The sequence below is a fragment of the Raphanus sativus genome, chromosome 7 (assembly GCF_000801105.2).
Source record: "Raphanus sativus cultivar WK10039 chromosome 7, ASM80110v3, whole genome shotgun sequence".
Lineage (NCBI taxonomy): Eukaryota > Viridiplantae > Streptophyta > Magnoliopsida > Brassicales > Brassicaceae > Raphanus > Raphanus sativus.
Window position 1 is genome coordinate 20,853,031 of NC_079517.1, and position 23,980 is coordinate 20,877,010.

General features: G+C 35.3%; 3 protein-coding genes and 1 long non-coding RNA gene across 6 annotated transcripts; 1 reads left to right on the top strand and 3 right to left on the bottom strand.

Moving 5' to 3' along the window:
- Positions 1 to 9,391: 9,391 nt before the first annotated feature.
- On the bottom strand, positions 9,392 to 12,039 carry LOC108817689 (uncharacterized). 2 transcript variants are annotated; one of them, XM_018590447.2, is made up of 6 exons: positions 11,647 to 12,039; positions 10,544 to 10,655; positions 10,373 to 10,466; positions 10,102 to 10,279; positions 9,927 to 9,996; positions 9,392 to 9,855 (listed from the first exon to the last, which is right to left on the bottom strand). In XM_018590447.2, the coding sequence occupies exons 1-6, from the start codon at positions 11,967 to 11,969 to the stop codon at positions 9,544 to 9,546; spliced, it is 1,089 nt and encodes a 362-aa protein (XP_018445949.1). In that variant the 5' UTR covers positions 11,970 to 12,039; the 3' UTR covers positions 9,392 to 9,543. The 2 variants fall into 2 exon arrangements, with proteins under 2 accessions (XP_018445949.1, XP_018445948.1); XM_018590446.2 differs by having other exon boundaries at positions 10,102 to 10,282; positions 11,647 to 12,038.
- A 223-nt stretch (positions 12,040 to 12,262) lies between these two features.
- LOC108817693 (uncharacterized) lies at positions 12,263 to 13,173 on the top strand. Of its 2 annotated transcripts, XR_008936698.1 has the most exons (3): positions 12,263 to 12,427; positions 12,515 to 12,668; positions 12,762 to 13,173. It is a non-coding gene; the product is annotated as an uncharacterized LOC108817693 (long non-coding RNA). The 2 variants fall into 2 exon arrangements; XR_001944030.2 differs by having other exon boundaries at positions 12,515 to 13,173.
- A 302-nt stretch (positions 13,174 to 13,475) lies between these two features.
- On the bottom strand, positions 13,476 to 15,106 carry LOC108817692 (14-3-3-like protein GF14 psi). The gene is made up of 4 exons (XM_018590448.2): positions 14,881 to 15,106; positions 14,039 to 14,650; positions 13,850 to 13,966; positions 13,476 to 13,745 (listed from the first exon to the last, which is right to left on the bottom strand). Exons 1-4 carry the CDS (start codon positions 15,067 to 15,069, stop codon positions 13,689 to 13,691), a joined length of 975 nt encoding a protein of 324 aa, XP_018445950.2. The 5' UTR covers positions 15,070 to 15,106; the 3' UTR covers positions 13,476 to 13,688.
- Positions 15,107 to 20,977: 5,871 nt separating this feature from the next.
- On the bottom strand, positions 20,978 to 23,665 carry LOC108814489 (ubiquitin receptor RAD23d). Its single transcript, XM_018587076.2, has 12 exons — positions 23,510 to 23,665; positions 23,047 to 23,205; positions 22,903 to 22,968; positions 22,759 to 22,814; positions 22,622 to 22,678; positions 22,340 to 22,517; positions 22,077 to 22,229; positions 21,904 to 21,969; positions 21,770 to 21,817; positions 21,580 to 21,686; positions 21,402 to 21,480; positions 20,978 to 21,298 (listed from the first exon to the last, which is right to left on the bottom strand). The coding sequence occupies exons 1-12, from the start codon at positions 23,573 to 23,575 to the stop codon at positions 21,179 to 21,181; spliced, it is 1,155 nt and encodes a 384-aa protein (XP_018442578.2). The 5' UTR covers positions 23,576 to 23,665; the 3' UTR covers positions 20,978 to 21,178.
- Positions 23,666 to 23,980: the final 315 nt, after the last annotated feature.

Sequence of the window (23,980 nt, forward strand, 5' to 3'; positions counted from 1 at the left end):
GTCTTTTTTGCTTTTACAGGATCTGGATGTAAAGATAGTGTATGATTCTTTAGCGCATTTGGTAGCGTTGCTTCTAATCCTATGGTAGAATCATTATTATTGTTGATAATCTATTATATGTAATCCATGAGTAATATGTCATTGTGGTGGGGAAAAAGAATGGTTGTACCCTTAAGAATCTGATGCTCCGAACTTTTCATTTCAGATAATGTGAAATCCTGATACTAGGAACTCATAAGGTATCAGGTTCATTAGCTATGACTCCTTTGACGCATCCGATGCTGCTATTGAGGTAGTTATTTTTCTGTTTTTTTGCTCCTTCATGACTATCTCTTCCTATGAAACTAGCTTCGAAAATGAGTCCCAGTCACATAGATAGTGATAGAACCAAAATCGGGATCACTCTTTCGGTAAGGTTGATATGGACTCTGATCCGGAAGGATAGAGAACTGGTGGGATGAACGGTGACACAACGGGTTGCGGAAGGCCCGATGATACTACCAGACTTCAGTTGTTGTCGGATGTGACGCACCGGTCCAACAAAGGAAGGATCGAAACTTGGAGATAACCTCACCAAAAAACTAGAAATGTTCTAAGCAAAGAACAATGAGAGAAACTCAAAAGAGATAAAAGAAAATCGATGTGTTTTTTATTCATGCGATCCTCACATATTTATAAGGTTTGTGAGTCAAAGATACATAAAGAAATATGTGGGGAAAGACAACATTGAAAATATAAATGATGAAAACAAGACATAGAAAATATAAAAATTGACCAAGACCAGTCAAAGTTCGGAATTTGATGAAGACTTGGCAAGGTTCATTGACTGTTCAGGTTCATGGAGTGTCCAGGTTCATGCAGTGATGATCAGGTCGTGCACACCATGCTGGGAAGGATATGGACACACGCGGGACGATCCACACATGTCTGAAATCGCGAGAACTAAACATCACCTGATTTGTACATGGCATAACTCCCTCATCTGAACTCCGTTTGATCTGATTCTTCTTCGGGGAGTTCCATAATTGAGTTGAGCACATTCTCCGAGTTGTTTCACGCGAAGAAACATCATGGTTTAGAAGATATGCTTCGAACAATGAACGTATGTCTGTGTTGCTTCTCGGGTGGTTTGATGGCCGAACCAGCTCGGAAGATCTAACTAACTTGCTCAGCTCGTCCATGATAGTGTCAGTCCAGCTCACTTGAGTATTCATCTCGTCCAAGATTGCATAATCTAATGAGAAAACCTCGGTTAGGTCTAACTGGTCGACAAGATCACCAGTTTGGGCCGTGTCCATGAACCAAGCAGGAAGGTGCTGGATTTTGGGTGCATCATACTCTCCCTCTTCAAAAGGATTTGTACTCAAATCCATTTTACCTGTATCAAAAGGAAACAAATCAGATTCAAAGGAATTAAAATTCAAGGAAAATTCAGTGAATGAAAAGTTTAGACAGAAACTTCCTTGGTGGTCTGAACCCATTTCCATCAAGTATGTATGGTTCCATGTTCCATGAACACAAGTCCTTAAGCGTTCACCAGTGCTTGCTCTCTTTGAAAGCTGATCATGCTTATCCTTTGGTTCAGTGCTGACAGATTGCTCCAACAGTTTCAGTTCCTGTGATAAAGAAACAAGACTACTCGGCTGTACCGGTTCAAGATGGTTAACTTCATCACAAAACTGTTTATTTTCAAGCACCATATCAGAATAAGAAGAAGAAAGTAAACACTTAGCTTCCAAGAAGTTTCTGAGAAAGGTTTGGGTTAGACCTGACTCTTTAGATTGATCTCCTGGTCGCCAAGGTCGGGTTTGAAGCTGATTGGATCGGCTAGCTTCCCATTGAAGCAAGTGCAGAACAGGTTTGACCGGTTTTGGAGAATGGATCATAATTTCATGATTCTGTGGCCATTTTTCCTGATATTGAGCTTTCTAGAAAGAGGAGAGATTCATCTTGAATCCTATGATCGTCTTTGGCTCAGGCCGTTTCTTCACAAGGCTTGAATCTGCTTCAAAAGATGGGTACTCGCAGATAGATGGACTGGAAAACCGCTTGTTTGAAAAATTCATAACTCCTTCCTCCGTGAAGCTTTTCAAGTGATTCCAAGCCTCCGTGAATCCTTTGGGAGTTGGCTTTCCAGGAAAATTGGAGTCAGGCCGAAAGACCTTCTGGACTTCAAGATATTCGTTTTGGACTGAACCTATGTCGCTGGCATTTCCAAGGTAACCAGTTTGAGTGGATAGATCAATGCAACTCCAAATTTCAGGCTGACGGGCATGGTCAATGCTTTCTCTTCTCTGAGGCTGAACCTGTTTATCCTGGACACTCAAAAAAAACATTAAAATACCAAGATCATATGTGCAAGACATATACTTGAGCAAATCAGAAATCAAAGTCTCTTTCCGAAGAACAAGTTGCACACATTTCAGCCTATCAAAATACACATCAAAGTAAGCATTACAGACCAGAATGGTGTCAAGGCTCGTGATTGCATAGTTCCTAAAGAACAATTTCAAAACATGCACAAGTTTCTCAGATTTAGAACACAAAAGATCAAGATCAGATTCAAAATAAAAAGGGACAGGTTTCAAAACAGAATCACAACAAAAATCAGTTTCAGTTCTAAGTGATTTCTGTTCTAGCAAAGTCTTAACCATGAATTCGTCCAAGGTACAAGGGAATGCAAACAAGTCACCAGTGATCAGTCCATGACTAGAGAAACTCAGACCAAAACCATTATCTTTGAAACAAACAAAGGAATCACAAGGTTTTCGGAAACAAAAATCTGGTTGTTGCAAAACAAGCTCAAATGATTTCTCAAGATGATCAAAACCTTTGTGATGTTTCAAAAACTGATCAAAACTCAAAACAAGACCAGAAGAGATGTCATTGTTATTTAGAAAACATTTTTGATCAAAGAGTTTCACAGGTTCAAGTTTCTCAAAAGAATGAATCATGTTATCAAAAATGGAATTTGAAACACAAAATTCTTTCACATTGTCTAGACCAAAACTTTTGACATTATGAGAACTGATTCCAACAAATAATTCAGGCAGAGAATAAATCAAATCAAGTTTCTCACAGTGCTCTCGAATGTCAGTGGATAAAAGGGGAGAAGTTGTGCCGGGATCAAAGCAAAGATGAATGTCCATGTTGATGCTTGGTGCTTCCGTATCAAAGATGGGATCAAGATCGTCTTCCTCATCAAATATGGGACCTAGATCATCATCCAAAGGTGTCCTAGTGCCAGGAAGTCGTCCATGATGTGGATGGTTGAATGGTTCTTCCTCAAAATCCTGTGAACTAAGAACAAGACTGCTCGGAATCTCCGGCTCAAAACATGTTAGTTTACAGTCAAGAATAAACTCAGATTTAGTAGAAGGAAAATCACAAGTATCCTCACAATTCATCACTCTTTCAATAGGCTCATCATCATATTCATCAAAAATTGGTAATGAATCTGAAAAATCTTTTAGATCTTCAAAGTTGCATTCAGATTCACCTTTGGGCTTTTCACTTATGAATATGGATGGCTCAGCTACAGGTGCATGTGTGGATATGCTCTTCTTTTGGCTCTTGCTGTCGCCATCAGGGAACTCTCTTTCTCCAAAATCATCATTGGATCGGTTGGTCCGCCTTGGGCGTTCTCTCCTTGCTGTGGGTCTAGGACGAGTCTGTTGGACACCTTGAATTTCGTCCAGCTTCTGATGGATCTGTTCTAGACCTGCATGTATAAGGTTAGCAATAGAATCATTGATCTTCCTCATCTGCAAGTTAGATAAACCAACAAAAGAGTTTCCTGGTCGGTTCCTTTCATCCTCAATGCTCATGATTCCTGAAAATTCTTAAACACAAAACTTTAGATAAAAACCTCACACACTCAAGTGTTTGATCCTCACCCACACACGTGTTTCTCTCAGTTTAAAGTGTGCACTCAAAGTCTTATACTCAAAGTTCTAAGAAGAACAACTCTAAGAATCCCCAACGGGTAGATCCAAACAAACGAAGGTGTTTAAAGATAGAAAGATAAGAGATTTAGAGGGAACCCGCCTTAACCACCTCAAAGGCCGGATTTCTCTTCGGCCAGCAGGCTTTCTCTTCCACCACCACACCACAAACAATCAAACTTTGAAACTTTCTTCTTCTTTTTTTATATAATCTTTTCTTTCTTTTTTTTTTTTAATGCATAAACTTAGATCTTATTTTTTTTCTTTTATGGGGGTAATGAGGGGCCCGGGTTCAAGATAGAAAGATGAAGAAGTGTTTAGAAGAAATGGAGAGATGAGAAAATGGATAGAAATAGATTTACCGGAAGAGTGGCTCTGATACCACTTGATAGAACTAATCACTCTTTCGGTAAGGTTGATATGGACTCTGATCCGGAAGGATAGAGAACTGGTGGGATGAACGGTGACACAACGGGTTGCGGAAGGCCCGATGATACTACCAGACTTCAGTTGTTGCCGGATTTGACGCACCGGTCCAACAAAGGAAGGATCGAAACTTGGAGATAACCTCACCAAGAAACTAGAAATTTTCTAAGCAAAGAACAATGAGAGAAAACTCAAAAGAGATAAAAGAAAATCGATGTGTTTTTTATTCATGCGATCCTCACATATTTATAAGGTTTGTGAGTCAAAGATACATAAAGAAATATGTGATGAAAGACAACATTGAAAATATAAATGATGAAAACAAGACATAGAAAATATAAAAATTGACCAAGACCAGTCAAAGTTCGGAATTTGATGAAGACTTGGCAAGGTTCATTGACTGTCCAAGTTCATGGAGTGTCCAGGTTCATGCAGTGATGATCAGGTCGTGCACACCATGCTGGGAAGGATATGGACACACGCGGGACGATCCACACATGTCTGAAATCGCGAGAACTAAACATCACCTGATTTGTACATGGCATAACTCCCTCATCTGAACTCCGTTTGATCTGATTCTTCTTCGGGGAGTTCCATAATTGAGTTGAGCACATTCTCCAAGTTGTTTCACGCGAAGAAACATCATGGTTTAGACGATATGCTTCGAACAATGAACGTATGTCTGTGTTGCTTCTCGGGTGGTTTGATGGCCGAACCAGCTCGGAAGATCTAACTAACTTGCTCAGCTCGTCCATGATAGTGTCAGTCCAGCTCACTTGAGTATTCAGCTCATCCAAGATTGCATAATCTAATGAGAAAACCTCGGTTAGGTCTAACTGGTCGACAAGGTCACCAGTTTGGGCCGTGTCCATGAACCAAGCAGGAAGGTGCTGGATTTTGGGTGCATCATATTTTTTTTTTTTAGAAAATATAAATTTGACTAAGACTAGTCAAAGTGTGGAAAACAAGGGAAGACCAGTCAAAGTGTGGACTCAAAGGTTGACTGGTCCAGATTCATAAAGATGTCCAAGTGCGTCCGTGATGATCTGGTTCGTCGCGGTCAGGAGATGGACGTACGGAGGTGCGGCTGCGGGGGTGATCATCGAACTGTCTTGAACGTATGAAGAATTTACTCGACCCAAATCTTCAGAAAGTCTAAGAATCCTTGCCTTAGAGAATTTGGTCGAAGAGAAGTCCATGATGGCGTCAAAAGAAGAAGTAAGAATGTTGGTCCGATCATCGGGATGTGCGGTACGGACCAAACGGGTGAGAAGTGAGAAGTGAGAAGTTGCGGTCGTGGTCTGACTCCGCCTGATCCAAGTGAAGTCTGGCTCGTCTGTTGGCTTTGTCTTGACGAGTTGGACGGGAAAGAACATATGTGGTTCGGTCAGATCGGTCATCAGGTCGTGGATCCAGCCTTAGCTCCTTTCCGGACGAACGCGGGTTGATCCGGTACACTGCTCGGTTGGACTGCTTGGCCTGGATGGATGGATGAACCTCGGTTGGTTTGATGGCCGAACCAGTTCGGAAGATCTAACTAACTTGCTCAGCTCGTCCATGATAGTGTCAGTCCAGCTCACTTGAGTATTCAGCTCATCCAAAATTGCATAATCTAATGAAAAAACCTCGGTTAGGTCTAACTGGTCGACAAAGTCACCAGTTTGGGCCAGATAGCTTCTCTGTTAATCCAATGAATGTAGACTGCAGGCAATGACCAGACATTATCTAACTTTCTCCTTGCATACAAGAAAGTTCCAAAGGAGAGCAACAAGAAGTCAGTACTCATCTGTGCAGCCTCTACAATGTTTAATTGCATTGGTCTCTGAATATTTGTAACACCTAAATACACTACTATGCAGGGAATCCTCCGTATGTCTGAGTGTGTATGACGGGCTCACAATTCATTGGTTACATGTATTATATATTTAACTATTTAAGTGTATATACCCCCGCGATTAAAAATTCTGAGTTTGTTTCTAGCAGTGATGAAACCAAAAAGAAAATAATAGCTTTTTTTGTCACGAGAAAGTAGATAATAGCTTAAATGGAACAATTTTGGGCTGAAAGTTCAAGAACCAAGCAATTAAAGGAGAGGTTCACTTCAGTCCAGAGAACATTGCAGAAGCTGCAGTTCAAGAAAGGAAGTTGTGAATTAGAATTTGATTTGGACAGTTGCAAAAATATTAACAAGAGATTTTTGATTTTTTTTTTTGGTATAGTGTTGGTTGGTGTTGGTTTGGTTATTGTAGTTGATATTGGTAAATTATATTTCAAACAGCTAACTTAGCTCAATACAAATGTAATCTGATTTTTGGTTTGGTGTTAGTTTGGTATTTTGATCAAAAATAAAATAGTTGTTCAAAAAAAAGTTCAAAAAATAATATATAAATTTATACATCGCATTTGAGAAGAACTGAAAGTTATATTAACAAAGCAAACAAAAATTGTTTAATAAAAATTATATCAATAAAACAAACATCTTGAATATCCCCCACATAATTTTTAATTGTATTAGGCCTAATTCAGTTACCACATATACTACAATGATCTTTTTTTTTGTCAACATACTAAAATGATCAAATGCTATCGAGAATGAAACCACAATGAAATAAATTTAATATTATAATATTTTTAAAAATATTCAACAAAAATAAAAATGAAAAGTTAACTAAACAAATATAACTACTCTGCACGAAACATATGCATTTATTCCTGACAAGGTTCAGTAGAAAAAAAAAGAGGGAATTTGGTAAGTACCCATAGAAGAGGTCTAAATTTGGGATTTACCATCTGATTGACATATAAGGCTAATCTAATACAATTCGATTCTTCATTGGACGAGAATGTCCTTCTGTTGGGTGTTGCTTTCGACAATGGACAGAGGAGTCATATGGGAAAAGATTCTCTGACAGATTTACTAGGGAATTGTTCCTTGATACATGTATGTTGTGAGCCATTCATTTTTATTTTATTTTTTTATGATGCTACAAGAGAGTGCATCATATGCATATGGCAACTGTAATTTAATTCGTATATAAATCTGATAAATAAACTAATGTTCTTAAACAATTTATCATAAATAAAAATTTAATTATTAAATTTTAAATTTTGGAATCTCTCTGTGAAATGAATTATCATATAGCTAACAAACAAATATAACATCAAATTATATAGTTATCCGATATTAGTTATGTTATGAATTCAAAATCACTCGTGATTCTATGTAACAAGATACAAAATTTGTTAACATGTTACAAAATATGTTAGCGAGTTAACAAATGGTGTAACATGATACAAAATTTGTTAACATGTTACAAAATATGTTAGCGAGTTAACAAAAGTGTAACATAATACAAAATTTGTTAACCGTAAAATAACATCAACTATAGTCTCGTTAACATGGTACACAATTTGTTAACATTAAAATAACATCAAATTTTTACAAAGTTTATGATAGAATTACATTATAAATCATCAATAATTGGATCACCGACATTTTACAAAATATGTTATCGAGTTAACAAAAATTGTAATAAGATACAAAACTTGTTAACATGTTAAAAAAATTTGTTGACATGTTACGAAATATGTTAAGGAGTTAACAAATTTTGTAACATGATACAAGATTTGTTAACATTAAAATAACATTAACTATAAAATGCATAAACTTATTTCAAATTTAGACAACCATAGCGAAAATTTTACCAGAAGATCACTTATGAACTTGTGTAACTAATATCGTGCAACAAGTTAAATATTTGTTAACCTAAATGTGAACTATTAAAAAATAAAATCAAGAATTTGCTCACCTCCTCTTAGTCTTCATCTTAATTCTTTAAAAGCTTTCCAAAGGTAGAATTTGCTTGTCTCCTCTCAATCTTCATCTTTATTCTTTAAGAGTCCAATTCTGTAAGATTATGTAACTGGTAGCGAATAGAATGTTAAAAAAAAAAAATCAATTTGATAAAAATCTTAATTTGAGAAGATGAAGAAAAAATAAGAAGAGGAAAAAACAAAAGAAGAGAAAAGAAACTAGAGAAGAAATGAAAAGAACTTCGATCAAGAAAAAAGGAACAGAGGAGAGAGGAAGAGAGGAGACAAAAAAAACAGAAAATAATATAAAAAGAGGAAGAGAGAGGAGGGAAGACAAAAAAAATAGAAAATGATATAAAAAGAAAAGACAATGTGTCAGGTGTCTGACGCAGCTACAAGATAGGGACATTTTCGGTATGGGATAATGATTTCACTCACTATAGGTAAGTGTTCAATTGAGGGGTGGTTCAGCGGTAGAGAAGCCAATTTTCTCAAAAAAAAAAAGAGAAAAGAGAGTTAAAAGATATAAACAAAATGTTAAAATAAAAAAATTATTAATGGTGAAAGGATCAGATAATAACAGTTGTGCATTGACATGCTATGTTACCTCTTTTGACAATTTCTTTATTAGTATAAATTATCAAAAAACTCTTTAATTTCGATATTGAAAACATATAAAAACATATAATATTATCTTAATTATGTTCGTATTATAAATAGAACTTAAACATAAAACATGAAACTGCAAATTAACCTTTTTACAAATAAACATGAAAGTATGTTTAGTTTGAATGAACAAGTTATATATTTTGCAAAGCATTAATTATTTTAAGAAATATATATTTTAAATAAAAATAGTTTATTTTATGAAACAAACATATAAACGAGATAGCAAATATCTTTAGTCTGCTTATTATCAGAATTCCACTAAATCCAATCAACCATAATTTTTAATCCGTAGACAAAGTAAACATTGAAAAAAAGTAAATTATTATATTTTAAAACTATATAATAATTAGACAAATATATAATCTCTATAATTAATAGTAAAATAAATTTAAAATTGTTGTGAAATATTATAAAAATTATTACTATTATATTTATGATAATTTAAACATTTTAAAATAAATTATTTTTCTGCTCGTCCGTAGGGCGGATTTACCGTAGTTAAATTAAAACAAAAGTGAAACCTATTAAACACACACACATTCGATAAATAAACCCATTTTTATACCATATACATTCGATATACAACGTATTACAAAAAATGGTAGAATTTGGATATCTAGTGCATAGACGCAACAGTCAAACATGTTATACATTTGTAAACACCATACACATGGCTGAAAACAAATTGAGACTATGTGGAAGAAAGCTGTGCCAGCCATGGAAGGAGACGCTCATGGACAAGATCCGGACGATCATCTTGTGGGCAATGTCCAACACCTTCTAGAACATAGAGGTTGAAGTTAGGTAACTGATCCGGAAGGGACGTGAAGTACTTACCTACAGGACCGTCAAGTGGAGTTAATCCATCCTGGTCTCCCCATAAGACAAGAACCGGTTTTGTTATTCCAGGAATCAGCGTAATCGGGTTTGGTCCAGGTGGACCCGTTAATATCGAAACAAATGCATCTAGCGCACCTTCGCTGTTTGCTGGTCCAGCGATAATCTGGCATAACATTTCACATAAAAGTTGGTTCCTCTGTCATTGAGATGAGAGTGTGAGTAATAGGACAATACCTCTACAAGGGTATCATCTACATTGTCTTTGTTGCCATATACATTTGTCAAGATGTTCTTGAGATTCTCCCTGTGTTTTATTCATCGATCAATGCGTTAGAGCTCTCCATTAAGAAGCGTGTAGATAAGTTAAAAAAAAAGAGTGTAGATAATATAAGTTGGTAATGAGTAATGCCTGTCTTTAACACGGTTAAAAAGTGCAGAAGCAATTCCTCTTTGCTTGAGTAAGAAGTCGATAAGCAAAAGCAATGGCATCAGCAGCTTGATTCTCCAGTCGTCAAACACAGCTTTGTTGTTCATACCACCAGCACAATTCAACAGAACAAGACCTTTAACCAGATCTCTCTGCGATTCTTCTAATTTTCAAGAAGTCGCAACCAAAAAGCAGAGTCTTAGATCAAAAAAAAATAGCAGACAATAGGTAACCTCAGATATTAGAACAAGACCTGAAGCAGCTATAACGCAAGCAAGGCTTCCAACAGAGTTTCCAATCAAAACTGTCGGTTTCTGAACCACTTCCTCCAAGAAGTTTAGTATCAACTGCAAGAAAACAAATTAAGAAATTAAACAAACCAAGACACTTGTTTAAAACAGAACAAATAATGCCAGGTGGTTACCTCAGCCCATGACTCCATGGTGTAGCTAAAACCAGGTGGCTTCTCGGAAGCACCAAACCCAAGAAGATCAATGGCATACACTGTATGGTGTTTGGACAGAGCATTTATATTCCTGCAAATAAAAGTTAGTTTGTTCTTGTACGAACCAAATGCATATAAACAAAAATCTTCCACATACAACAGTTTCTTGATTCTTAACTAATTACACTTCTCCTACTCTGTCTCAGCTTCACTTAATTGATACATAATTAAACTACACTTCTCCTAAACAACAAAAAGACTCTGTCTCAGCTTCATTTCATTAATACATCTACACTTGTCCTAAACAAGAAAACTCTGTCTCAGAATTTTGGAAAAACCGTTTTTTGATTTTTGAAATATTTTTATCAAATTCTATAAATCAAATAAAAAATATTCACGTTTCTAGTTTAATTTTATGATTTTTCGTTTGCCATATAAAATTAAAAGAAAAACCGAGCCCATTGAAAATTACACTATGAGTATAAGGGCATTGGAGCAATTGGTTCCTCAGATTCACTTCATTGATACATAACTAAACTACACTTCTCCTACACAACAAAAGAAATCTGTCTCAGCTCCACTAGATTGATAAATAACTAATCTACAATTGTCCTATACAACAAAACTCTGTCTCAGCTTCACTTAATTGATACATAACTAAACTACACTTCTCCTAAACAACAAAAAGACTCTGTCTCAGCTTCATTTCATTTACACATAACTAATCTACACTTGTCCTAAACAACAAAACTCTGTCTCAGCTTCACTAGATTAATAAATAACTAATCTACACTTCTCCTAAACAACAAAAGAACTCCATTTTTGTCAAAAAAAAAAGTAAAAGAACTCCGTCTCAGCTTCATTTCATTAACACATAACTAATCTACACTTGTCCTAAACAACAAAACTCTGTCTCAGCTTCACTTCATAGATACATAACTAATCTACACTTCTCCTAAACAACAGAACTCTATCTCAACTCCACTACACTGATACATAACTTCCCAACAAGCTTTCAAAATGTCATATGTTTACTTCTCAAGACATCATAGTTCGCAAGTAAAACCCTAAACGAATCATACCTTCGCCAGTGAGGAATAGAGGCGCCAAAGCCGTGAACTAAGAGAACAGTCTGACTCGCCGGAGTTACTTCCTCCGGCGAACTCTCGAGAAAGTAATTGATTGAGTATTCTCCCTTCCACTTCCATTGCTTACTCTTCTCTCCTATCTCAGCCAATTCCACCGCTTCCACTACTCCTCCGCTTGAAACCGCCGTGGCTCTAGCACAGACACGATCTTTTCGGGGGGTCATCCGTCGTAAGGCGACTATCTTCGGAGTCATCGTCATTCGCGCCACCATAGCCGGCGGCGGCGGAGATAATCCTGTCCATGTCAGAGCTCTCATCGTCGTCTCTCTCTCTAGCTCTGCTCTGCTTCTTTAGTTATCCGTGTTGGTTGATTGTCATTAGAGACGATCTTACGTGGCTTTCTCTCTGTTTTGATTAGTTTCGGTACACTCCGGTTAACATATCATTCGGTTAAACCAAATGGTTCGGTATCAGAGATTAAGGTGCGACTTGATCGAACAGAAACAACAACCACTAGTTTTGTTTGTGGATGTCCACGTGGCGTTTGATTGATGGTTAACGAAGATAAAAGAAAAGATATCAAACTTTTGAATGAAACCCAACCCGGTTATCCTGTGTAAGAACTCTTGATAACAAAAGTTTCTTTTCAGCAGCTCGATGATGATGATCAAGGAGAAGATACATCAAACTTCTATGCTGTGTAAGAACTCTTGTTCGTCTTATCTGGTAATTTCATGAGCTTTCTCACACACCAGATCCTACATTTGGAGGAACTGTAAGTTAAAACTTGTTTCTTCCACCAAATTGCATTGCACCGTTCCTATACTTCAAAATATCAAATCATGTAAACTGTTTGGTGTAGGGACCAGCATTTGCTTTAATAGGAGCTTGGCTTGTTGACCAATTTCAGAACAAGGAGATGATCAAAAGTGATGAGTACAAAGACTTGTTTCAGAAGGCCATTATAGTGACGGGGCTTGGTCTCATACTAAGCCATTTCGGTCCATAGATGACTGGTAAGCTTTCATCTGATCATGGGGGTACTCTTGTGTTTATGCTTCTAATAACATGTGCGAGTCATGACATGACAAATCTGGGAGCACTTGTAGCTGGGGTTGTGTACGGATTCTTCACTTGTCCGGTGTTTCAACTTGGGAGTGGAAGTGAAGGGTTTGTGACGGTTGGAGCAGATAAACAGAACAGAGTTGACCCGTGTAAATCGTTTCTGATTTTCACAATCTTTGTCGCGGTTCTTGTGACTTTTGTGCTAGTTCTTGGGGATGGAGTATTGACCTTCCCTACGTACGATGATGTTTTCTACTCTCATCTAGTGTATCATCTTCATCGTCAAGACATCAGCTATATAAGCAAACTTGTGTGTGTGTGTTTGTGTAGTGGAAAGTTAAATTCTAGTACTGGTAAACTAGCGGAGTAGTTTGGTTTGGGGGTTTAGCAAAATGAGAAAACTGTACTAAACTCGCATATCTGAAGTCTTTTCTTAATCAAGTTAAAAGCTTTTCATATCTTTATACCCCATGTATTGCTATCTCTCTATACTCATATATCTCTAGACCTAAAATACTCGATCACAAAACCAAAGCAAACACCAACGTACCAGTTCATTAACCATGTCTATTCGTAAATCATTACTTCTAATTCAACAGACCAAAATCTTTTGTTGATTGATCAGTAATACGTATTGTGGAAGGAATGTTTGAGAAGTTCATCAATTTGACAACTATTGGGCATATTATAATCGGGTTATCAGTATCATAACTCTCGCGAAAAATATGTTTAAACTTGTCAAAATCTAGAACGAAAAGAACAGAAAAAGAATTATTTGATTTCACTGAAAAATAGGAAATTTAGAGGGAATCAATCGCAAATTCGCAAAGTGGTTTTCAAATTTGGTATCCAAACAAACAAAACAAACAATAAAAGTGTGTCTGGTACGAGTTCTGAGCTATCACTCAGAATTATCACATAACCTTCTAGGAAGTTTCTACCTTCATAAAACCAGTTCCTAGTCTTGAGCCTTACTCTGCTGCACCTTCTGGCTTTGATGTCTCCTTTATCTCATCTCCTGCTTCGTCCTATCAACCACAAAGATGTCAATCACAGAGCAGACTAGGCCTCAAAAAATATACATATTGAATAAATAGCGCCTATGAATCTATTATAGTGTGAAAAGGCTTACTGTCATGTCTGAGGTCCAGAGAGTGAGATTGTCCCTGAGAAGCTGCATGATCAGCGTACTGTCCTTGTATGATTCCTCACCCAACGTATCCAACTCAGCAATTGCTTCATCAAAAGCCTGCACAACCATAACGAGATCAAGTTCCGAAAAGTTAAGGAAGATGGGTGTAATATATTTAAAAAAAAAAACCTGCTTGGCGAGGCTGCAGGCACGGTCAGGGGAGTTAAGGATCTCATAGTAAAACACAGAGAAGTTGAGTGCAAGACCAAGCCTGATGGGGTGAGTGGGAGCCAACTCAGCAGTGGCAATGTCCTGAGCAGACTTGTAAGCAACCAAAGTGCTTTCAGCAGCATCTTTCCTCTCGTCGCCAGCCTTGAACTCAGCAAGGTACCTGTGATAATCTCCCTTCATCTTGAGGTAAAACACTTTAGACTCAGGAGGCGAAGCAGACGGGATGAGATGAGCTTCGAGGACATTCAAAATCCCGTCGCAGATTTTGCTAAGCTCGGCTTCGATCTTCCCCCTGTAGTCCTTGATGGTAGCGACGTGATCCTCGTTCCCTTTGCTCTCTTCCTTCTGCTCGATGGAAGAGATGATCCTCCACGACGCCCTCCTGGCTCCAATCACGTTCTTGTAAGCGACCGAGAGAAGGTTCCTCTCTTCGACGGTGAGTTCTTCGTTGTCGACGGATTTGGCTACTTTCTCCATGAACTCCACCATTTCTTCGTAACGCTCCGCCTGCTCCGCTAGTTTCGCCATGTACACATTCTCTTCCCGTGATGATGATGTCATCTTTTGAATCTACAGTGCAAATCGTACGAAGATAGTTTAGTTCCCTAAAACAAATTAAGAACAGCTATAAAAACAGAGATCGATCACAGATCGGCGAATCAATCGCAGATTAAGATGAAGACACTACTATGATCCTCAATGAAAACAGCGAAACTATCGGATCGATTTCAAGAATGGTTATAACTTATACGATAAAAGATCAGATCTATACAAAAGGATTAAAGAGATCAGAGGGTTACCCTTTGTTCTTCGTCTAAAGATCTGAGTGGTGGTTTGAAATTTGGAATACCGAGAGAGAAACTGAATCTGATATTAATGCGAAAATGGAATAACACTGCTTTCGAGGCAGTTAAAATGTCCAATGGTTTGTTGACAAGTGTCGGATTTTGAAGGTGACTAATGGCTCGACCGGACACGTGTCCCGGCATACTGCTTGTTGCTAAGATCTGTTATAGAATGATGATAAGCTGACACTTGCCAACTAAAGGGCTATTTGATCAATTTTTGTACGTCTAAAAAACCAGATTGAATCAAAACTTTGTTCCTGATCCAAAACATAACTTTTTTTTTTAATTTTTGGATCCGTATTTTCAAAATATGAAATCAATTTTGGATTAACAAATTCTTTTTTACAAAAATCTATTATATTAAAGAGAAATCATAACTTCTCGTCCATGTGTGATATTTAATACAATGGACTTTTATTAAAAATCACAACTCATTCATTCGTTAATGATATACATAGACATATTTATTTCTTTAATAAATTATAAATAGATATTCCTAGATTTTCTCTTAATTACATCGAAATAAAATCTTTTCAAATCTATTTATTTACTATATAAATATATATTCGTATTTATTTAAAATATTAATGTTATAATTCATTTTTCACTTTACAAACCTTTTAAATATTTAATTAATTTCGTAACTAACAATAGACTAGATGTGTATTTTACTTTTATTAAAATAAACATTTTAAGTATCTAATTAGTTTTGTAATCTATTATATTAAAAGAGAAGTCATGACTTCTTATCCATGTGTGATATTTAATAAAATGGACTCTTACTATAAATCACAACTCATTCATTCGTTAATGATATACATAGACATATTTATTTCTTTAATAAATTATAAATAGATATTCCTAGATTTTCTCCTAATTACATCCAAATAAAATCTTTTCAAATCTATTTATTTACTATATAAATATATATTCATATTTATTTAAAATATTAATGTTATAATTCGTTTTTCACTTTACAAACCTTTTAAATATTTAATTAATTTCGTAACTAATAATAGACTAGATCTGTATTTTATTTTTATTAAAATAAACATTTTAAAAATAAACATTTTAAGTATCTAATTAGTTTTGTAATTATATTAAACCCATGTGCAATTTTGTATTAGTTTGTGATATAAATTTATATAATATTTTCAATTAAATCTTTGATCTCTAACAATTAAGATTTGTTAATATTTGTATCACATGATTGAAAAATATGTCATCAATATAAACAATAGGTCTACAAGTTCTATTTTAAAAATGCATTCAGTTTCTATTTTAAGTGATATTTTAAATGTTATTAAATATAATAGATAGTTTTATTTCATATTTCGATAATAGAAGTATATGACTGTTTCGTTTACAAAAATATAATCAAGTTTATTTTATATAAACCATATTTATATACTATTCATTAATGTGATTGTTTTGTATCTTTTATCTTGTGCAATTTTGAAAATGCAATAGATATTATACCAATTTTTGTCATTAGCATAAATTACATTTATTCAGTGAAATATTTAAATCATACAAATAATTCGATTAACATATATGTATGATCAAAACCTAAAATACAAGTATGCTCTTAAGGAAATTAATATATAAGTTAATATTAATTTAAATGGATTTTATCGTAAATATCAAAGAATGTAATATTTTAATTAGTGTTCATGTTTTAATAAGAGAGATATTACTAATAATTTGAAACAAAAATAAATAAATTACTGCATGCAAGCTATAAAATTGTTATATTTGAAAATGCTATAAAACTATTAATAATTTGGTAAATACTAAAATTATATATCACTAATGTAAACTAGATAGTTACATGTATAAAAATGAAAATAATCACATGCATGGTTGTGCGGGTCGAGATCTAGTTGCAGTTAATATTCATAGAAAGGAAAGAAATTACCAATATCTCTTAGCATATACATTACATATGATACAGATACATAAAATGTTTCATTTTTTTTTCTATAACAATTTTTTTTTCATTTTCCGGTTTTTAGCCGGTTTTTAAAATATAAATTATATAACTATAAATATTAATTTACAAATATTTAAATATCCTGAAATACTGTTTATAAAAAAATATCAAAAAATATTTGTCCAAATAATTTTTAATTCAAAATATTAAAATTACACAGATTATCTGATATTTATATCATGTTCAATTACCTGATATTTAAACTGAAAACCTGAATTATCAGATATTTTTTTCCTATAAATCTAAATTACCCAAAAAGTTATAATCGAACTCGAACCAAATTGGACTTAATTTTTTTTTTGGATTTTAGCTAACAGAACCGAATCAAAAACCAAAAAAAAAAATCAATTGAAACCGAACCAAAAATTTTAAATGCAATAGTTCCTTAATTTATAGAACCAAAACCAAAATATCTAAACTGAATGTTAAAGGCTATTAGTGCTTCCACATTTTTTTTTTGTCATCAAACACACAGACTCATATAGACTCTGCACACCAAACTGGTAGCTCTGCATCCATGTGAACGACGAAAGACGATTGTTGTCTGGCACTGCGTGCTAAACGATCCGCCCTTGAATTCTCCGTCCGTGGTACATGAATGAGCTGTGAGCTTTGGAAACTACTTTGTAGACTCTTAATATCCTCCAGATAACTTGCAAACGCTGGCCACTCCTCTGGTTCCGAAACCATCTTCACCAACTGAGAACAATCTGTTGCAAATGTAACCTGAAACTGTCGCAAATTTTTCATACACTCCATTGCCCAAATCAAGGCCTCTACCTCCGAGTGAAGGGGTGATAAACTGGCTCGAACATTTCGTGCCCCCATTAGTCCCTCAAAACCTTCCAAAGTGCTATACCAACCTTGTCCCGAGAAAGAATCCTTATCCTTCCACGAACCATCTATAAAACACCATCTCCCTGGAATTGTGATAGGTTGATTTACTTGTGGCGGTAGGGTTCTTCTTACATCTAATTCTTGTGCCGCAGCCCACATGGTAGATTCCGTTTCAGCCAATTTTAATGTATCTAGTGCATCCACATCCAGGTTACTAAACACCTTGTTGTTCCGTGCCTTCCAAATATACCATAGTATCCATGCAAAGTGATGATCATTCATCTTTGGTAAAACTCTCCAGAATAAATGATCCATATTAGTAAACAGTGCTTCTGAAGGAAAGACATCTGGATTTATTGGTATCTTTGATAGTGCCATACCTGCCGAGCTGGGGGACACTCAAAAAAGACATGGTTTAGAGTTTCCTCAGCATGTCCGCATCTATCACACCCAATATCCCCTTGCAAACCTCGTGCTTTAAGATTCTTTTTGACCGCAATACACCCTGATACAATCTGCCATAAAAAATGCTTCATTTTTGGTGGGCACTTCACCTGCCAACAATGAGCTTTCAAAACATCTACCGTCGGGCCATAGATAATTGGTGGTTTTCCTTTATCTGGGTAGATTTTTTCCACGTCGTAACCTGATTTAACCGTATATCTTCAATTATTAGTGAAATGCCAACCATCCTTATCTTCCATATTAATTCTACTAAGTGGTATACTTTCAATAATCTTCGTATCGCGCGGGTCCACCAGAGCCCGAATGGCCTGTGAATTCCAAATCCTAGAGCCTGGAATAATAAGAGAGTCTACCGTAAGTTCCGGAAACAGATTGTGTTGATTTTTGTTTGCTGGTCTCGGGCGAGTGGTTGGGAGCCAGGGATCATTCCATACTGAAATGGATGACCCTGTTCCCACCCTTTTGATTAGTCCTTTGCTAACCAGAGATCTAGCTGATACAATACTCCGCCAGCCATATGATGGGGAGTAAGAACGGATCGGTTCCAGGGGTGAAGTGCTTCCACATTTAAATGGCACGAGAAAAGCATTTTATTTTTACACATTAGCTAATTCTTTTTATGGGTATATGTGGTTTATAGAATAATTGAGATATATACAGTATTTTCATATTCGATCTAGATCCGCGGTCAAATTGGTAAACTCGGTGACCATATATATAATCCTCTTTCAATTTAATGGAAAATCATTTATTAAAAATCCGCTAAAACCTAAAAATCCAATGTTAACTCATGAAGAGATACCGGTTGACCAGTAAAAACCATAAAAATCTGGTAATACTTTTAAAGATTGATTAAACTTCTCATATAGATTTAATTTTAAATAGTACATACAATCAAATAAATTTTTAATTTTTCATACAAGGTAGATGCTTTGTGTTTATGTTATGCATTTTAATTTATAGATTTATAATGATTATTTTAAAGTTAAAATTAAAATTATTATTAGATTGAGTATAATTGAGTTAACTGCAATTATAAAACATAATTTTAGATAAATTTATACTTTTTGTCAATAAAAGAATATTTTAGATTTTATTTATATAATTACATATTAATACTAATATATTTTATTTTAAATATAATTAATACTATTACAATTTTACTGTTAGATAATTTATTTTTTTGTTCACAAGTATACAATGGGTTTATGCTTAATAAGAAGATATAATTTATAACTGTTGGAATAAGTTTTTTTTAGTCGATCAGGGATGTAATAAATTAAATTAACCATTGTATATTGTTTTAAGCCCAATAACCAAAAGACTTAAATACTTTGTAAAATAAGGTAACTTAAGTAAGATTGTGTTTTCATCAAAGACATGATTTTGTTTCAACAAAATTGATTAAGGTTATTTGTAACTTTTATATATTTATGTTCTGAATTTATATAAATATTTTTAGATTACTAAAGTTTAAAAATTTGAATAAAACTAAAAATTGCTAAACTTTTCTTAGAAAAGTGTAAGCGTGAAAATGAGGATTTTGAAAATATAAAAAATGATTTAATGACCAAAATTACAAAAGCGTATTTTTTCGTCAGAACCACAAAAAATAGGTTTTCTCGCTAAAACCGCAAAAAACGTGTTTTCTTGATAAAACCATTAAAACGCGTTTTCCCACCAAAACTGCAAAAATATGTCTCCGCCAAAACTGTAGATACATGTTTTCACCAAAACTATAAAATGTATTTTCTAGCCAAAACCGGAAATACATGTTTTCCGCCAAAAAAGTAAAATCGTATTTTCTCGTCATCAAAACCGTGTTTACTCATCGAAACCGCAAAAACGTGTTTCTGCCAATACCGTAAATACATGCTTCTTACTGAAACTGTGTTTACTTGTCGGAACCACAAAAACGTGTTTTCTTGTCAGAACCGCGAAAACATCTTTTCCCGTCAAATCTACAAAAACGCGTTTTTCCGTCGAACCCGCAAAATCGCCTTTTTCAGGCAAAACCGTAAAAACGCGTTTTCCCGTAAAATCACACAAAAATAAGTTTTCCTATTAAAACCATAGTTCAAAATAATTAAATTTTAATTAATTAATAAAAACTAATTTAGTAAAATAAAAATATAATATAATTAAATCAAAATAACAGTATATTAGTAATTTGTTTGCTAAACTCATCTGGATGAAAATGAAAATAAAGAAATAAATATAAGTTCATTTAGATTGTTCATTTAGATGAGCCGTATAGATGAACAATCTGAATAGACAAACAAACAATCCTATAATATGTGAATGGATCATCTCGATGAATCATATAAATGGATCAACAAGATGGAATTGACAGATGGTTTAAAATGATGAGATTTTTGAAATGAGATTGTATGGAATAACTTATTTTTGTAGATTCCAAACCTTTTTACCATTTGAATGAAACAAAAAACAAATCTCATTCCAATGATTCTTTAAGAAATTAAGGAAGAAAATAAAATGTAGTTATAAAATATTCATATTAAAATAAATATGAATAAGTGGAATGAATGGAGTAGAATTTTATTTTCTTAATTCCATAATTTATTTTATTCCATTCATTTTCCTTCCATTTTTTAAAAATATATTCATTCATGATATTCCTGAAATTGAGAACCAGATACAACCAACCAAATATTGCTCTAACGGTCAAATAAATGGTGCAACTGAAACCATTATAAAGGTTTTTAAACCCAACGTTATAAAAGAGGAGGAACATCATCAAACCAGATAAATCTATGATATGACAAGTTTTAAAATGTAACATAAACACATCCACTCCCATGAACATAAACATAAACTTGTCAAATGCATCGGAGAAGATAGATTATCTCATAAAAGAAAATGAAAAACAAGAAGAAGAAACATAAAGATGGGTCTCTGATTTCAGGAAGGAGGAATGTATTTCTTCTTCTTCCACTATTGTTCCTCAAACTCGTGCATGTGATCTAGAAGGTAGTTAGCTGCAAGTTCTTCGTTCTTGTTACACGCAAAGAACACCTCTAAGACCATTGCACGATCAAACCCCATCGCTTCAAGCTGTGCACCCAAAACAGTTCAGTAGAAACAAAGACATAAATAAAGACATAAGTATTACTTGACTATAGTTCAGTAGAAATGCAAAGAAAACGAGGGAACAAACCCGTTCAATGGCTTCACGCTCTTCAGGTGTGACGGTGACAGCTTGTGGCATTGCTGCTTCCAACTGTTCCATGACATTCCTGCAGGTTGTATTGGTGAGTAAACGAAAATTCGGCTTGGTTTGGACAAACAAATGAATGAAAAATGTATAGGAAGAATGATTGATGATATGAACTCACTCTTCTCCCTCGACAGGTTCATTTATCAAGCGTAGGAAGTCCGCCTGGTGCTCTTGGATAAGTCGTACAAGCTGCGGGTTTTGTTTACCGAGCTCTTGTAGCATAGGCTGCAGAACAAAACAGTATAAGCGGAAAACAAGTATGTGATATCAAAACAGGGAATTGAACAAAGGTGGGAATATACATATACCTGTAGAATTTGCGGGTTTGCTTGTACCATAGTTCTCAAGGCTTGGAACTGAATTTGCAAAAACAAATTGCAATTTTCATAAGGGGAACAGGCTGAAGATGTCTTTACTCAAATGGAGAAGAATATGAAAATACCTGTTGACTGTTACGCAGGAAATCAAGATTACCAGCTCCGGCACCAGCATCTGCAGCGGGCATGCCCTGAGTGAAGACAGACAAGAGCGGATGTCAACAAACAAATCCAAACGCAAGGAAAATAAAATGAAGTCAATTATATACTACTCTGAGATTTAAAAAATAAAAACTACCTGGGGAAAGAGGTTTAACGGATTAGCGTTTGGACCACCAGTTGCAGGCACTGGAGCAGCCTCTTGTTGGGTCTGTGCTAGAGGGTTTGCTGCCTGTCCACCACTAGCTGGGGCTTGAGGGGCTGGCGGGATTTCAGCTTGTGCAGGGATTCCCTGAAATGTAAGAAACAAATGTTCAATTGATAGAACAAAGCGTACTAGAGTTGTGGCAAACCAAGGGCATGTATAACTAACGAAGATGTAACTAGAATCAATAAACATACTGAGTACAGATATTCGACAGCTCTTTCAGGGTTGTTAAAGGCGGCTCTCAGGGCACGGATAACAGTGTCACGGTCCCAACTTCCTCCACCCATGTCAAGAATTTGCTGAACAGTGGACTCTAGGTTGTTTCCAGCAACAAGGTTTGAGGCTGCTTGTCCATAAACATCAGTTTGAGTCCTGTTTCAAGTAGAAAAAACAGAAGTTATATGATGATCAAACAATGAAAGACATATTTGAAAATTCGAAACATTCAGTAGTTCTGACTTCTGAGAAATACTTACGAAGCAGCAGCTGCAGTAGGTGCTGCAACGGTTGCAGCTCCACTTGTAGGCTCTGGACTGTAAAGTGAGGGATTTTCATCAACCTGATAAATCCTCTTCCAAACTGAGGTAAATCAATGAGAAGGCTTGGAACTTACACTGAGGCAGTTGGAGTAGCAACCTGAGGTGTAGCTACTGTCTGTGCAGGTTGAGCCTAAATAAACAAAAAGCAGGTCAATAGTGTGATGTAAAAACACCAGAGTAAACCATATCAAAATACAAAAAAGAAAAACTTAATTCACCTGAGTAGCACTAGGTGCAGGTGCAGGCGCAGATGCAGTTGATGCCCCGCTTGAAGAAACCTTGGCCTAAATATTTCATCAAGTCAAAAATCAATCGTACAAACTAGTACACGAATCCAATTAAGCATTAGAGGAAGAGTGGACCTTGGACAACATGATAACAATGAAACTGTTGTCAACAACGTTGTTCTCTTCCAATGTAGTCTCATCCTTGAGAACTTTTCCTTGGTGAATCAGCATCTGCTGAGCAGCTGGGTATTGAGCACCATGAAGCGTTTCTATACGTTTTTTAGTATCAGAGATCTGCAACAAAAACAAAATATTAAAACCCATCTCAATGAATCTATGAAAACCCAAACAGGATCCCAAGTATGATTAACTTTAAACATAATTTAATAAAACCCTAATTAAGAATCCAATCGATATCGACATAACGGAACCACAAATCACCGAAAACGAATTAGCAGCAAGTCGCAAACGAAACGCACAATTTCAAATCAGAGAGACGCTTGATTCACTATCTCAAACCAACCAGTTCCATGTAGAATCAGACTTAATGGAAAAGCAATAGAACACTGATATTCTCGAATTCAGGAATTAGGGTTACCGTCTCCGCCGGATTCACTTCGATCTCGAAGTTTGTCCCTTTCAGAGTCTTCACGAAAACCTTCATCGTTCGTTTAGAGAGAGAAGCACAGTAGAGAGAGAGAGAGACCGCTTTGGTGGGGGTCTTGAGTATGGGTTATATATCAACACCAATTAACAAATTATCCGCTACACGCAAGCCTATACACCTTTCGTGTATAAAAGATAGTCATGAGTAGAAGAAGCCACGATTATGGAGTTTAGGCCGTTGGATTATGAAGAGAGCATATGATGAAATGGAGATGTGTATATTTGATTGTAGCCTCCCCAAAATCAACTGAATTACTATTGGAACTTTTTTTAGATACTAGTTAATTTCCATAAATATTTATAAATAAATACTATTTACTTTTAATTTATAATTATATGCATAATTTATATTAATAATATTATATTACTTTAATTAGACTTTTGATTCTAGATATGTTATAGA